Raw genomic sequence first — 15779 nt, 5'->3', positions numbered from 1 at the left:
CCCACCCCTGACATAGCAGGAGAACCTGGGCAGATAGAAACAGCATTTTATCACTATTTGACTAGATACAGTTGTGCTCAAAAGTTTACATACCCCGGCTGAATTTTTGCTTTCTTGGCCTTTTTTCAGAGAATATGAATGATAACATCAAAACTTTTTCTCCACTCATGGTTAGTGGTTGGGTGAAGCCATTTATTGTCAAACTACTTTTTTCTTTCTTTTTAAATCATAATGACAACCCAAAACATCCAAATGACCCTGATCAAAAGTTCACATACCCCATTTCTTAATACCGTGTATTTTTCTTCCTTTATGCGTTTTCTGCAGTTCTAAGAAGGTCAAACGTGACAACAGCCCAGATACCCAAAGAAGTAAAGCAAGTGCCCCTTGGGAAGAAAATGGCTCTGCAAGGTACTGGACTTTAAAAAGTGTTTTTTATTTTTTAGGTTTACTATGTGTAACGCATATGTACTGATTCCTAGCCTTTCCATTATCCTTCCTCGCCTATAATGATAAACTGCATTTATTCCTTACCCTATTATATATAGAATTAAATTCATGCAGTGATGGTCTTTATAGGGCTCCTGCACATGGCTCCATTACAGATCTGTATTGTAAAGATCAATGTGATGCCCGTCTCCTGTGGGCCCATACTACATCTCCATGTACCTCTGGTTTTATAATGAGACATACAGAGGTTTCATTCTAATTTGCTAAGAAAAAAACCATTGCATGCCCCAAGGAAGGAAAATATATGCACCTCAGAGACCCCATACATCAGCACTAGGAATGCAGGTTTGACAGGTGTATGATCACGAACACTAATCTCTGTTAAAAAAAAAAAATGATCACAAGTTATTTTTATTGATCTGATTTACCTGGATGAATTTTATGTGTTCCTAATACGTGGATATATACATTACACTTACTGTACATGTAATATAGGTTACCAGATTACCAAGACTTCAGGACCACCAGACAGACCGAGAATTGTTCCTTTGCATAGTGAAACACTTCTCCTTACCAAGCCTTAATTTTCATGGGTCAAGTGTGTCACTTTGTGAGTGCTATTAGAAAGATCCAATTACTCCGCTGTACTGCAATAATCTGCATAAAGGACACACGTACCTGAAAATTAAATGCTTAACTCTTTTCAGTGGTCTTTATAATTCTCCCAATGACCGCACCAAGTCACCAAAGTTCCCCAGTCCTCGACGGCGCAATCAGTCCGGGAGTGAAAATGAGTCGGGACAGCCTATGAGGAGGTAAGTAGCATCCCAATGTTTCTTACATCTGTGTTTATAGTACATAGGCCAGAGGTGTCAAACTGCATTCCTCGAGGGCCGCCAACAGGTCATGTTTTCAGGATTTCCTTAGCATTCCACAAGGTGCTGGAATCATTCTGTGCAGGTGATTAAATTATCACCTGTGCAATACAAGGAAATCCTGAAAACATGACCTGTTGGCGGCCCTCGAGGAATGCAGTTTGACACCTCTGACATAGGCTGACTGTTAACACATGCTAAAGACTGCCGCCGGACTACATAGAAGCATCTTGATCATTATTCCAGAGGCTGAATGGCCAATGTCTGCTCTAAGAATGATATAAAATACAGCGATGGATAATAAAGAGCTGCATTTAGGGTTCTGCCTGAGATGATAACCACATCCATCTTGGACTGCATCCAACTAATCAGATGATACCTGGATAATTCCCAAGAATACACAGTATAGATGACAAGGGGGTTCCATATGAAAAGACATATTTAGAGTGAACTATGGTCCTTTTACATTTGAATGTGTATGTATGTACAGTGGGGAAAATAAGTATTTGATACAATGCCGATTTTGCAAGTTTTCCCACCTACAAAGAATGGAGAGGTCTGTAATTTCTATAGTAGGTACTCTTCAACTGTGAGAGATAGAATCTTTAAAAAAAATACACAAACTCACATTGCATGATTTCTAAATAATTGCATGCGAAATGGAAAATAATGGATGGTTTCCATTTTAAACACAATAGCAACAACCTTTATGTGATAAACCAAAATATGTGAGCAGAGGATACCTTTTGTGAGTATCACATCTCCAGCGCAAGTTAGAATCGGTTAACCCTTGGAATTCAGGGATCCGGTACCACCGAAATAGCATTTTGTAAGAAATTTCCAGTACAAGTGTGCACCTGGAGAAGCCGTGTGAGTTAGAGAGGATAGTCCTGAGTTCTGAGTCTGTTAGGTTAAGGTTTAACTCCTTTTCTTTTCCTCCAAGTGATTAGGAGGGTCGGTTTATAAGGACTAAAAGGGGAAATCAGGTATTATATAATTTCACGGTCCCTTTGCATAAGAGGAATGAAAGTTTTGAAAGTAGATTAAGCCAGGACCATTCTCTAACTGTGGGGTTTAATATTTCTGAGACTGCTGTAGTCATGGAAAGTGGCATTTTGTGTTCAGTTTGGAGAAACCACTTGTTATATTAATTGTATTGAGGTATATAAATAGTTTGATTGCTATATTTCAGCCTGTCTGGAGTTTGTCAGCTAATTTGCAGTGGGGGTGGAATTATTCTGATTACAACTGTCTATAAAATATATACACTCACCGGCCACTTTATTAGGTACACCATGCTAGTAACGGGTTGGACCCCCTTTTGCCTTCAGAACTGCCTCAATTCTTCGTGGTATAGATTCAACAAGGTGCTGGAAGCATTCCTCAGAGATTTTCGTCCATATTGACATGATGGCATCACACAGTTGCCGCAGATTTGTCGGCTGCACATCCCAAAGATGCTCCATACAAGGCAGGATGGATCCATGCTTTCATGTTGTTTACGCCAAATTCTGACCCTACCATCCGAATGTCGCAGCAGAAATCGAGACTCATCAGACCAAGCAACGTTTTTCCAATCTTCTACTGTCCAATTTTGATGAGCTTGTACAAATTGTAGCCTCAGTTTCCTGTTCTTAGCTGAAAGGAGTGGTACCCGGTGTGGTCTTCTGCTGCTGTAGCCCATCTGCCTCAAAGTTCGACGCACTGTGCGTTCAGAGATGCTCTTAGGCCTACCTTGGTTGTAACGGGTGGCGATTTGAGTCACTGTTGCCTTTCTATCAGCTCGAACCAGTCTGCCCATTCTCCTCTGACCTCTGGCATCAACAAGGCATTTCCGCCCACAGAACTGCCGCTCGCTGGATTTTTTTTCTTTTTCGGACCATTCTCTGTAAACCCTAGAGATGGTTGTGCGTGAAAATCCCAGTAGATCAGCAGTTTCTGAAATACTCAGACCAGCCCTTCTGGCACCAACAACCATGCCACGTTCAAAGGCACTCAAATCACCTTTCTTCCCCATACTGATGCTCGGTTTGAACTGCAGGAGATTGTCTTGACCATGTCTACATGCCTAAATGCACTGAGTTGCCGCCATGTGATTGGCTGATTAGAAATTAAGTGTTAACAAGAAGTTGGACAGGTGTACCTAATAAAGTGGCCGGTGAGTGTATATTGTGATGTGGGTGATCAGGAACAATTGCAATGAATAACACTACAATCCCTTCACATGGTTCTACCCCATGAAGAATAAGCACATACAAATGATTGGGTTGTCTGTGGAATTCCGGACCCTCGGACGAAAAGATGGCAAACATACCTTACATACATCAGCACATTGAGATTCCCTTTACAGTCTTTGGTTGTTTTCCAAACTTTTATGAGTATTTGTATTTTATTAGTGATGTGACCGTATAATGTAATGAAATGATAATATAGCAGTGTCATTTTGATAAAAATTAAGATATTTTAGAAAACTACAATGTTAATATCTTGTAATTCATATGTCTGTATAATCATGTATTCTGTAATATGCAGGAAAGGACCGAACAGTGGTGAGGATTCTGATCTGAAGCACAGAAGGAGGTACGTATGGGACTGACCTGGTTATACAATCACATACAATCGCATGAGACAGTTCCTTAACGAATGTGCCCGCTGGTGGCAATGAAGTCATCACTTTGTCTAGGTGCAGATGTGTCCTTCTTGTCTCTATACCCCACATGTCCCATAGGTATGTCACAAAGAGTTAATCAAACGTATATCAGACGGATGCTATGCATTTGCCATCAGTCACCCATTGGCTCATTTGTTAAAAAAAATAAAAATAAATAAAATTAAAAAACATCTGATATTTTACTGAATGATGGAAGGTTTTTTATTGAATTGGTATCATGACAAGTTCAATAACTTCACATAATTCAAGAAAGATGAAGGGTGGCACACCGGTACCAATGTCTATCCAGGTACATGATCTTTCAAGCACTGTGTCTTTACATCGGTTGTCCAGCAAAAAGAAATGATCACCTATCATGGGATAGGTGATTACTTACAGATTGTGTCCAACCACTGGATCCCTCACTGATCCCCGTTAGAATGGAGACTGCAGCGCTCAGCAGTCCCATAGGGAATGAACGGAGCCGCGGTCGAGTATGTGCACTGTTCCATTCTAACGGGGATAAAAGTTCCCTATGATGGCGATTATTGCAGATCACAGTGGTTGGACCCTCACCGATCTACACGCGGATAGGAGATAACTTTTTCTTAACGGACAACCCCTGACACTAAATCAATATGTACATATAAAATGAAAAAATGAGAGAACAAAAAAAAAAAACAACAATCATACTAATATGATGCCACCGCTCCTCAGAAGTTCCACTCTGAAGTGCCGTTTGTTCATAATAAATATAGCACATTTCACTCCTCACATATGTCAATATGCTACACATAAAAACTTTTTTCATCACCATTTAAACATGTACACATGCAACTTTCTTCTTCTAAAAACTGATGAAGTGGACGCGGAGCTGAGATAATTGTGGGGAAAAATGTGTCTGTAGTCTATATGCCATACACTCTTCTAAAAGTCTCCTTACAAGAGTGTACCTAGCGCCTGCCTGCTGCTGCCACACCACAAGCTGGCAGAAGCAGACCTTCTTATCCTACAATAGCTGATTGTCCTACAAATGTTTGTTCACCATCATCATCATCATCATAAATACCCGGTGCCCTTCTTTTCTCACTGCCCCTGATCCTCTCTTGTGGAGCCCTATTTGCATCTTCCTAAAATGGTTGAATCTGTCTGTGGTATCTAAAAAGTGAGAAACGCCTCTCCCCGTCCATTGCCCTTTGATCGGTTCAGTGATGGTGTCATCAGGGCTGGTTCTGTCTGCGGACCAGGAGGAGCTTGTCTCTGACTCTCCACAGAAGGCACCAACAGTGATGGACATATTTTAATGAATCAGTCAGTGCTTCCCCACTGAGTGACAAAAGCTGGATCATTCAAAAAAGGGCATCAGGTACATTGACATTTCTACAACACCCAAGGAAAAAAAAAGCCCTCGGAGCTATCAAAGGGCAACCCTTGTCAGCCAACACATATAAACCAAAAAAGAAAAAAACACCGAGGGTCAACTCAGTGCATTAATGGATGACTCATGTAACTATATCAATAAAATATACAAAAATAAATGCATGAAATCCATATCAGACAAGGATAATTATAAATATAAATTTATTGAAAAAAACTACAAATAAGTATATAAATGCATCATACAAAAAAGACAAAAAGTGCACAGGCATGAAAACAGCTGAGAAAAAACAGCGCACAAGATGTAAAAAAGTTGCGCTGAAGACGACACAGAAATGATACTAATCACTGCTGCACACCCCGCAAAAACCCCCCAAAATACCGTGAACTACAACAGCCAGTGGTAAATGATCATATGTAAAATAGTAGATAACCACACTAGCTGCAAGTATTAATGCTGGGGCCAGAAAATGCTGGGCTATGATGCTCAGACATCAAAAGAAATACAAAGGATAATCGAACTAAATACTAATACCTGATGTCTGAGCATCATAGCCCAGCATTTTCTGGCCCCAGCATTAATACTTGCAGCTAGTGTGGTTATCTACTATTTTACATATGATCATTTACCACTGGCTGTTGTAATTCATGGTATTTTGGGGGGTTTTTGCGGGGTGTGCAGCAGTGATTAGTATCATTTCTGTGTCGTCTTCAGCGCAACTTTTTTACATCTTGTGCGCTGTTTTTTCTCAGCTGTTTTCATGCCTGTGCACTTTTTGTCTTTTTTGTATGATGCATTTATATACTTATTTGTAGTTTTTTTCAATAAATTTACATTGACATTTCTAGTCTGGTTTAGATTTGGATTGATGACATGTATTAATCAAGGCTTTATCTTATAGAGCCATAGGCAATCGTACATGTAACATAATAACATAGTTATTAGGGTTAAAGGAAGACTTTAAGTCCATCTAGTTCAACCCATATCCTAGCCTAACATGCCCTAACATGTTGATCCAGTTGTATTGAGGTACCGTATATAAATAGTTTGATTGCTTTATTTCAGCCTGTCTGGAATTTGTCATGTATTAAACATATTGTCCACCAGAAGCATGGATATGACATGGCGCCATCTCGGTTTTATTTTTTTTATTTTGTTAAAATATGGAATATTATATTTAAGTACTATGTGGGCCCATAGATTTCTGGGGTGCCATATCACATCTGCACACAACTATTAACATGCACAGAGGCACAATATGGCCATGTGCATGAGGCTTTGTATTATGGATTATCAGTTACTGGTTTTATTGACATTCTGCTTTTGACTTATTGATGTCCAATTCTTCAGGTCTCGATCACGTTGTAATACCAGTAGCGGCAGCGAGTCTGAAAACTGCAACAGGGAACATCGCAAAAAACGAAACAGGTAATTAGTCAGCAACTGGTGATGATTCCATCAGCTGAACATAAGTACAATATCCAAAATTTGACAAGACGGTTTTTCATAGAAGTTTTTTTAACTCATACCATGAAAAATAAGGTCAATAATATCTTTCATTACAAAATCTTCAATTTTAATCAAATTAGTACAAATGAGTACACACCACATCCAAAACTACTCCATCTAGTATCTTGTATGATGATTTTTAAGGACAGCATCAAGTCTTCTAAGAATGGAATCAACAAGTTGGCAACATATTGCAATATATATCTTTTTCCATTCTTCAAGAACAACCTCCTAGAGCCTGGATGCTAGATGACAACAGAATTCCCTGTAGTTGTTCAATTTGGTTCAGATCGGGAAACATACTGGGCAACTGAATGACTTTCGCCTTGGTCTACAGAAATGCAGCAGTGGCCTTAGATGTGTGTTTTGGATCATTTTCATGATGGAAAAGTGCACCTGTACCAGGGGCACAGAATGATAGTATCATCTTCTTTTTCAATATAGAGCAGTACATCTCTGAATTCATAATATCATCAATGAACTGAAGCCTCCCGACACCATTACCGCTCATGTAGTCCACATAAGTACTCCACCACCACCATGTTTCACTGTAGGCACCACATATTTTTCTTTTGTACTCCTCACTTTTGTGACACCATACAGTTTTACCCATCATGATGAGACACTTACCTTGGTCTCATCACTCCAGAGCAGGGGTGGGCAATTCATTTTTCCGAGGGGCCACATGAGACCGTGACTGTCGTGGAGGGCTGAACCAATAGGGCAAAACTAAATCTACTCAATATTAATATTGATGTATTATTGATAATTATGTTAATATTAATTGTATCACTTAATATTGAGCAGAATTAAGTATGCTGACATCCCCCTATATATCGTACAGCCCCTTCTGTATATTGTATGATCCCCCCCATATCCCCTTATATACTGTAAGAGCCCCACACATCCTCCCTATATGCAGCATGAGCCCCAGAGCCTCCCCATATACAGCATGAGCCCCAGAGCCTCCACATATGCAGCATGAGCCCCAGAGCATCCCCATATACTGCATGAGCCCCACACATTCTCCCTATATACAGTGCATGAGGCCCCCATAGCCTCCACAAGTGCAGCATGTCGCCCCCATATGCAGCACCGTGTGCAGCATGTCGCCCCCATATGCAGCACCATGTGCAGCATGTCGCCCCCATATGCAGCACCGTGTGCAGCTTGTCATCCCCATATGCAGCACCATGCCCACCCAAACGTCCCTTACACATAAAAAAAAAAAAAAAAAACATACTCACCTCGGTCCCGTTCCCCGGCACTCGGCTTCTCTCCCTGCCTCCAGTGCGCTGACTCTCCACAGCACACAGCTGATGCGATGAAATGAAGTCATAGCATCAGCTGCTTCACATGCTGATTGGTGGAGGAAAGCTCCGGAGGCCCCTCCTCCACCAAAGAAGTCAGCACAGATGGAGATGGCATGTGGGCACGGTGCGGCCTGTGAGCCTCGTTTCCAGCCCCATGGCTGTCTCGGTCCGCGGGCCAGACTGAGATAGCCAGAGGGCTGGATGTGGCCCGGTCTGCTCCAGAGTATAGAGATCCCATAGTCTGCATATTTTCAGGATGGGCCCTGGGTCTTTGTAGGCAGTCATCTTTTGTGCATGGGTTTTAAGAAAGGGTTCCTTCATGAACAACACCCACATACATGCCATTCATACAGTGTAGGTCGTATTGTGTTTGGTTGGGCTATGTTCGTATTATGTTTGGTTTGGCTATCTAATTCTTTAGCTAACTGCAGTGAACTTACTTGTCGATTTTCTTAAACCCTACTCAACAGAAGATGTTAACTTCTGTGGTTGGCCTAGACGTCTCTGTGAGATGATTGTAGTTCCATCTTTGCTAAATTTTTGTATTACTTTTGCTACCGTATTCTGACTTATAATACTTTCCGGATCTTTTTGTCACCTTTCTCGTGTAAAATTATTTTCTTTCTCAGGTCTTGTAACATTTCTCTTCCATGTGGTGCCATCGCTGACACCATGAAATAGGATGAGGTTTTCTTTTTTAAACACCATTTTCTAGTCAACTCTCTGTTGGAAACCTGTTTAATTAATAATTAAACCTACCTGTGGCCGAATTCTTGTTAATTAGAATATTGCAGTTTAAACTTTAAGGCCCCTTTCACACATCAGTTTTTTGCCATCAGTCACAATCCGTTGGCTTGACGGATCCGTCGCAGATTGCGACGGATCCGTTTTTTGGACGGATCCGACTAGCGGATCTGGCTAAATAAATCGGAGCATGCTCAGTTAAAAAAAAGGAATCTGTGGCCGGATTCCGTCAATTGACGGATCCGGCGCCCATAGACTTCCATTCTAGCAAACAACGGATCCGTCGCTGTCCGTTTTTTCGACGTACACAAAAAACGTTACTTTGCCCGTTGTCTCCGGCCGCCGGACAAATAATTTTCAACGGATCCGGTGAACATCAGATGAAACGTGAGGCCATCCGTCACTAAGGGTATGTTTCCACGGTAAGTAAACGCTGCTTGTTTGACGCTGCAGCGTCAAACAAGCAGCGTCCAGATGTTCCAGCATAGTGGAGGGGATTTTATGAAATCCCGTCTCCACTATGCGTGGAAACCCGCACGCGGCGGCCCTGCGACTCCGGACATGCTGCGCGTCTTTTCAGAACGCAGCATGTCCGTACACCTTGCGGGGACGCAGCGTCCCCGCAAGGCATATCACAGGGCCCTATGGCGAGGGGTGCGATGATCCCGGATGTGTACTGTACACATCCGGCACCATCGCGTCCCATTAAGGGGGCGGGGCTTAGCGCCGAGCGGCTTCGCCGCTGCGGCGATACCGCCGCGTAGCCTTAACGTGGAAACATACCCTTATACAAGTCTATGATAAAAAAACGGATCCGACGGATTGCGACTGATAGCGAAAAACTGATGTGTGAAAGGGACCTAAGACTTCAGTTGGGGTGTATACATTTTCGCAACATGTTCTTGGATGAATTTGTTAGGAAAATTACCTTTTTGGGTGTGAAAAATAACAAATCTTGTTTTCAATCAATGGCCCACATTTGTTGGAGTATTTAGTAGTATGGTATTGCATAGAAAAAGATGATGATCCTGTTCTCATTTATGATGAGCACAGTTTGTCGGTGCGGGTGTATGTGTCTGTGTATATTTGTGTAGGTGTGTATTTTTTCAAGGGCTAAACAATAACAATCACATAATTGTTTTTTTTAAGGCGATAAGCATAGCTTTGCTTTTGAATTGTAGTATTATAACATTTTTAGAAATAAGAGTCTCCGGTAAAGTTAGTTGGATACTTTATATATACAAGATTGATCTCACGAGCTGTCCTTTGCACTTCACTTTTCTTTTTACAGTTAGTAGTAAAAAAAAATATCCTTTACTAAGTTACTTAAAAAAAATACTCATTGAATCAATACTGAAAAATTGCTGTAATTTGTACTTATTCAAACCTTGCATGTGCACCTGCCTCCATTCTTTATCTTTCTTATGCTTCATGGATTAGTAAAGATTCTTTGCCTGCCACCTAGTGGTGCGGAGAGGTAATTTCCAGTCTTACAAAAATTCACTTGTATGGTTACATTGTTTTGAATTGAATAGAAGATATTCATCAGTACGATTTAATAATTTATGCCTTATAGGGTTATTTCTAAAGTAACAAGTTATCCCTTATACATTGGATGTGCGATGCCATTGTCCATTGTCTCTTCTTTGCAGACAGTGCCTGACAGTAAAGAAGTCGCTTATTACCATTTTTCACTGCTCTGATGGCCAATCTATTCCACTACCCAACAATAGCGGAACCTGTAATAATCCCGTCTACTGAAGCAGCGTCTCACCTTATCAGTAATGTCCTCATTTACTCTCCATAGTGTTTTTCATGCGGAGCTTGGTGCGATCAATACTTGACAACATCATGATAAATTAAATTATTTGGCATAACAAAACGTCAAGAAAAGCGGTCATAAACATGAGCTTAATGAGCATGTGTAAGCGGCTTTTCTTTATGATGCTTGTGTCCTGCCAAGATTGATACAGCGAGCCGGAGAATGTTTGCTTGTCTGTAAAATCTCATTAGGCTGACGATCATTTATCATGGAGTAGTGAAGAATACAAAGATACTTATATTAACGTGTTGTATGCAGAAACTTTACTGATTTATTGTATGATTATCTGCCAAGTTGTCTACAACATTAGGAACAGTAATCAGTAGTGCGATGTTATTGCCGCTACTCCACCAAGTCGTCTAACAAGGCTAAGCGTTCCCAAGCGGAGGACTGGTGTCTACAAGTTATGTGAACACTATGTAATAATCCTGTTATAAAAATGAATGAAGCATTGCTCTACTTTAGCTACATGGCATCCATTGCTTCTCATCTAGGATTCCTTCTTTTATAAATGAGGACTGATGACACAGTAATGCAATTATCAGTAAAGCTCTATAAATATAGCACAGGGCTCAGTGGTTAGCATTGTTGATTTGCACCGCTGGTGTCCTGGGTAGAGATGAAAGAATATGTTCAAAAAAATCCAAATTTGCCATATCCGTGCCATATTTGTACTATATTCATGCCAAATTTGTGTTTGACGATCATTTCCAAACATATTCGCTCATCTGTACTCCCATTGACTCCAATGGCGTTCGGCTATGTTTGGGGAATATTGCAAATACCGCGATCGTAATCCAAAACCAAATATTGAAATATTTGCTCGTCTCTAGTTCTGTGTTCAAATCCCACCAAGGACAACATCTGCATGGAGTTTGTATGTTTTTCCTGAGTTTTATGGGTTTCCTCCAGGTACTTCAGTTTCCTCTCACACTCCAAACACATACTGATTGGGGCTCACAATCTAGATTTCCTATGGGGATAGTGCCAATAATGTCTGTAAAGCGCTGTGGAATTAATGGCGCTACATAAGTGATTAAAATAAATAAAAGAATACCTTAGGTTCAATATTCCGTGCTAATTAATCTCTATATATACATATATAATTGTCTAAGGGGTACTTCTGTCTTTCTGTCCGCAACTTCCGTAACGGAAATCCCGCGTCGCTGATTGGTCTCGCCAGCTGCCTGTCATGGCTGCCGCGACCAATCAGCGATGGGCACAGTCCGATTAGTCCCTCCCTACACCCCTGCAGTCAGTGCCCGGCGCCCGCATACTCCCCTCCAGTCACCGCTCACACAGTGTTAATGCCAGCGGTAACGGACCGTGTTATGCCGCGGGTAACACACTCCGTTATCGCTGCTATTAACGCTGTGTGTCCCCAACGTTTTACTATTGATGCTGCCTATGCAGCATCAATAGTAAAAAGATGTAATGTTAAAAATAATAAAAAAACAAAAAACCTGCTATTCTCACCCTCCGTAGTCCGCCGAGCCGCACGCGGCTGCCACCATCTTCCGTTCCCAGAGATGCATTGCGAAATTACCCAGAAGACTTAGCGATCTCGCGAGATCGCTAAGTCATGTGGGTAATTTCGTAATGCATCCTGGGAACGGAAGATGGTGGCAGCCGCGCGCACATCGCGAGGGCTTCGCTGGATACCGGCGAGTGAGTATATAACTATTTTTTATTTTAATAATTTTTTTAAACAGGGATATGGTGCCCACACTGCTAAATACTGCGTGGGCTATGTTATATACCGCGTGGCTGCTATATACTACCTGGCCAGTGTTAGATACTATGTGGGCTGTGCTATATATTACGTGGCCAGTGTTATATACTACGTCGCCTGTGTTATATACTGCGTGGGCTGTGTTATATACTACGTGGGCTGTGTTATATACTGTTTGGGCTGTGTTATATACTGCGTGGCCACTGTTATATATTGCGTGGCCTGTATTAACACATCGGGTATTCTACAATATGTATGTATGTATGTATATAGCAGCCACATAGTATATAGCACATACATACATACATATTCTAGATTACCCGATGCGTTAGAATCGGGCCACCATCTAGTTTCTCAATAAATGTTTAGAGCTACCAGAGTGTTGGTTTTTTTTCTGATAAGATATTCCAAATATCTTGTCTTTCCAGTTTAAGACATCATGTCATGAGATATAGCTGTTTCTGATCAATATATGGCACTTTTATCATTTGTTTCCACAACAGCAGGCTGAATCTCTGTTGATTTTTCATGAGGTTAGTTACAAAAAGATCGGAAACTAGATTTTATGAGAAAACAGGAGGTCTTGCTCCTTTTATCTGCACTCCTCAACAATGGTATTGTAACTGTAAGAAGGAAAGTCATGGAGTTATGTAAATTACAGGATTGAGAGACATGTTATGTAATGATATGTAAGGGATGAAAAAAATGGAGACAATATTTTCAAAACCTCTTGATTTATTCAGCATCAATTATGAGCGCCACATGCAGAAATACACCGGCTTACTCACCTTGGCTGCTATCAATGAGGTTACTAATGGTTATCTGAGGAATGTTCAGCCACTCCCAATACACTTGGACACATAAATAATCAAGATCCACTGCTGACCGCTCCCTTTGCAATTGCCGACCAATGAAGTCCTAGATGTGCTCAATAGAAGCCAAATGCAGATACACTGCAGGTCATGGCAACACATTTAGTCCATGCAAGCTGCTCACAGTAGTACGAGCAACACACTGCCTGGTTTTGTTGTGTTTAAAATATCTTTTGTGACCCTTTAAAGAGATGTCTGTACAACTGGTTACACAACCAAATCAATGTAACTCCGATCTATTAGTGTACCTGAAATAAAGACTAAAGGGGTCCGGATACAGTACATTATGCCACCCCACGCTATAATATTGGAGCATGACTGGTGTGTCGTTCCCACATAAAGGTGATCCATTGACCTCATACCAGCACTCCTAAAGGAGGTTAGGGTGCAGAGCAAGAAGGTAATGGAGGCTGGAATGGATGTCTAATCTCTTTAGTGATGAGGCCCGCTTTTGTCTTAGACGCAGTGATAGGTCTGAAGACCACATGCCTCTGCCTTCACGAGGGAACATTTATACTAGTCCTACTCAGTGTATTATGGTGTGGGGTGGCATAATGTATGGTAGCCTTTCAGGTGCACCAACATCTTGGCATTACATTGATTTTGTCAGGGATCCAGGGGTAAGGCCATTTCTCCAAAGTGTCCCAGGAGCTAATTTTTCAATACAACAACCCCAAGCCGGATGTTCCTCGTACTACTCTGAGCAGCCTGTGTGGCCTAAATGTGCTACAAAGGGCTGCAGCATCCCCCGACTTGTCGCCCATCGAGCACATCTGGGAAGTCATTGGTCGGTAAAGCATGTAAGTGTGTGTATCGGCGTGTGGTGATCATACCCAATGGCTGAATGAATCGGGATGTTTTGAACATTTTGTTTTTCATTATTTTCATATTGTTAACATGATCCTGTGGTTTCCACAGTTCAATGACTTTTCCTTCTTGGTGTTGCAGTTTCAATGTGGAGGAGTCTATTTCTATCTCACAGTCATAAGCAGCCCCTGCTGCCGCCGAGTGCTGATCAGTACTTGATCGCTCGATTTTTATCAGTTTTTCGTGCGTTCTGCAGCCTCATTGTTTATTAACGCAAATCACTGATCAACATCCGTGCTTGCTGTTTCTTGAGATTTTTTGTCCCAATACCCCCCACCCGCATGTGTTCCTGGCACATTTCTTTCTTCTTTTTGGTGATATATTTACCCCTGTGCTTTATGGTGACCTTAATGAATAAATAATTTCGGTCAGTTGAGATTCATTGGTATATTTATTCTGAGACCAGCATAATGTAGGGGCACAAACCCTGATACCAGTGATGTATCACCAACTGTTTGCTGTAGTTTCAATACAATCAGTGTTAATCTGCTGGAGATTATCATTGCAGGACTAGGTGTGGTGTGCCAGGCAGTCCAGCTAATCTGTGTGACCTTGTTCTCACCAATGATTGGCAGTTTGCTAACCAGGTACAAGTGTACACAGCAATCAGCTGTTTCTTGCCAGCTAATCTGAGAGCTGCGTAATGTAGAGACAGACCCGGATTCCAGCGATGTGTCACTTACTGGACTTCTTGGTGCAGCTTTGATAAAATCACCATTTTAGGCTTCAGACAGACATCAGTGTTTTGAATCGGTGTTTGTTACCAAAAACATTAGTGGAACTAACAGAGAAAAACTATAATTGAAAGACTGACAGCTGTTCCGTAGTTTGGAGACCTTTCTAATTTTGGCAGGCAAATACTGATGAAATACTGATGTGTGAATGAGGCCTTATCAGCAGGAGATTATCAGTAGAGGACTATTAAACAAGCTACCACATAGTCCTCCATATTCATGAGCTCTGTATAACCCCGCCCCACCACTGCAGCAGAGAAAGCAGGGAATTTACCCAATCTACAGCAGTTTAGTAAGGGAGACATCACTGGAATCAGTCGTTTCAGCCCGTACATTAAGCTGCTCTCAGATGGGGTAGCAAAAATAAACTGGTGACAGATTCCTTTTAAAATAAGACCAAGAAAAGCTGTAACCAGAAATCAATTTTCTCTTCAGCAGGCGCTGCCGGAGTATCATAGTGTCACATGGGGGCCATTTAGGCTTTGGTCCTCCACACTCCAGTTTAATTTAAATAGCTTTGTTTTTTTGCAATGAGAAAAAAATTGTGCCTGGGTTTACAGGTTGGCCAAAGTCACTGCACTGGCAGATAATTAGGCTGTGTAATTTGGGAACAACCTTGATAAGATGATTCCCATATATTTCTGCTTTCTTTCACTTTGCCCTCTTTCCAGAGAATAAAGCAGCAGAGAATAGGCGGAGAGGAAAAAGCCGGTTGTATTTTGGCACAAAGTCAGAATTCTCTTTAATCTTTCATGGTCACAGCAGGAGGTTGTCATCCCAAGTTGTAGTTGTGTGAACTCACATGTGCAATTGGATACATTAATGTCATTATA

The 15779-nt window shown here is 41.4% G+C and overlaps 1 protein-coding gene across 2 annotated transcripts in view; it reads left to right on the top strand.

Moving 5' to 3' along the window:
• EPB41L4A (erythrocyte membrane protein band 4.1 like 4A) overlaps positions 1 to 15779 on the top strand; it is a 370057-nt gene that overhangs the window by 332885 nt on the left and 21393 nt on the right. For both annotated transcript variants that reach the window (XM_077290345.1, XM_077290336.1), the window contains 4 exons: positions 328 to 411; positions 1158 to 1265; positions 3858 to 3905; positions 6704 to 6781. In XM_077290345.1, the coding sequence (XP_077146460.1) occupies positions 328 to 411; positions 1158 to 1265; positions 3858 to 3905; positions 6704 to 6781 (318 nt within the window). The remainder of the gene's footprint in view (positions 1 to 327; positions 412 to 1157; positions 1266 to 3857; positions 3906 to 6703; positions 6782 to 15779) is intronic.

The sequence above is a fragment of the Ranitomeya variabilis genome, chromosome 1 (assembly GCF_051348905.1).
Source record: "Ranitomeya variabilis isolate aRanVar5 chromosome 1, aRanVar5.hap1, whole genome shotgun sequence".
Taxonomy (NCBI): Eukaryota; Metazoa; Chordata; class Amphibia; order Anura; family Dendrobatidae; genus Ranitomeya; species Ranitomeya variabilis.
The sequence above is the reverse complement of the archived record's forward strand: the minus strand, read 5'-3'. Positions and strand labels throughout refer to the sequence as shown.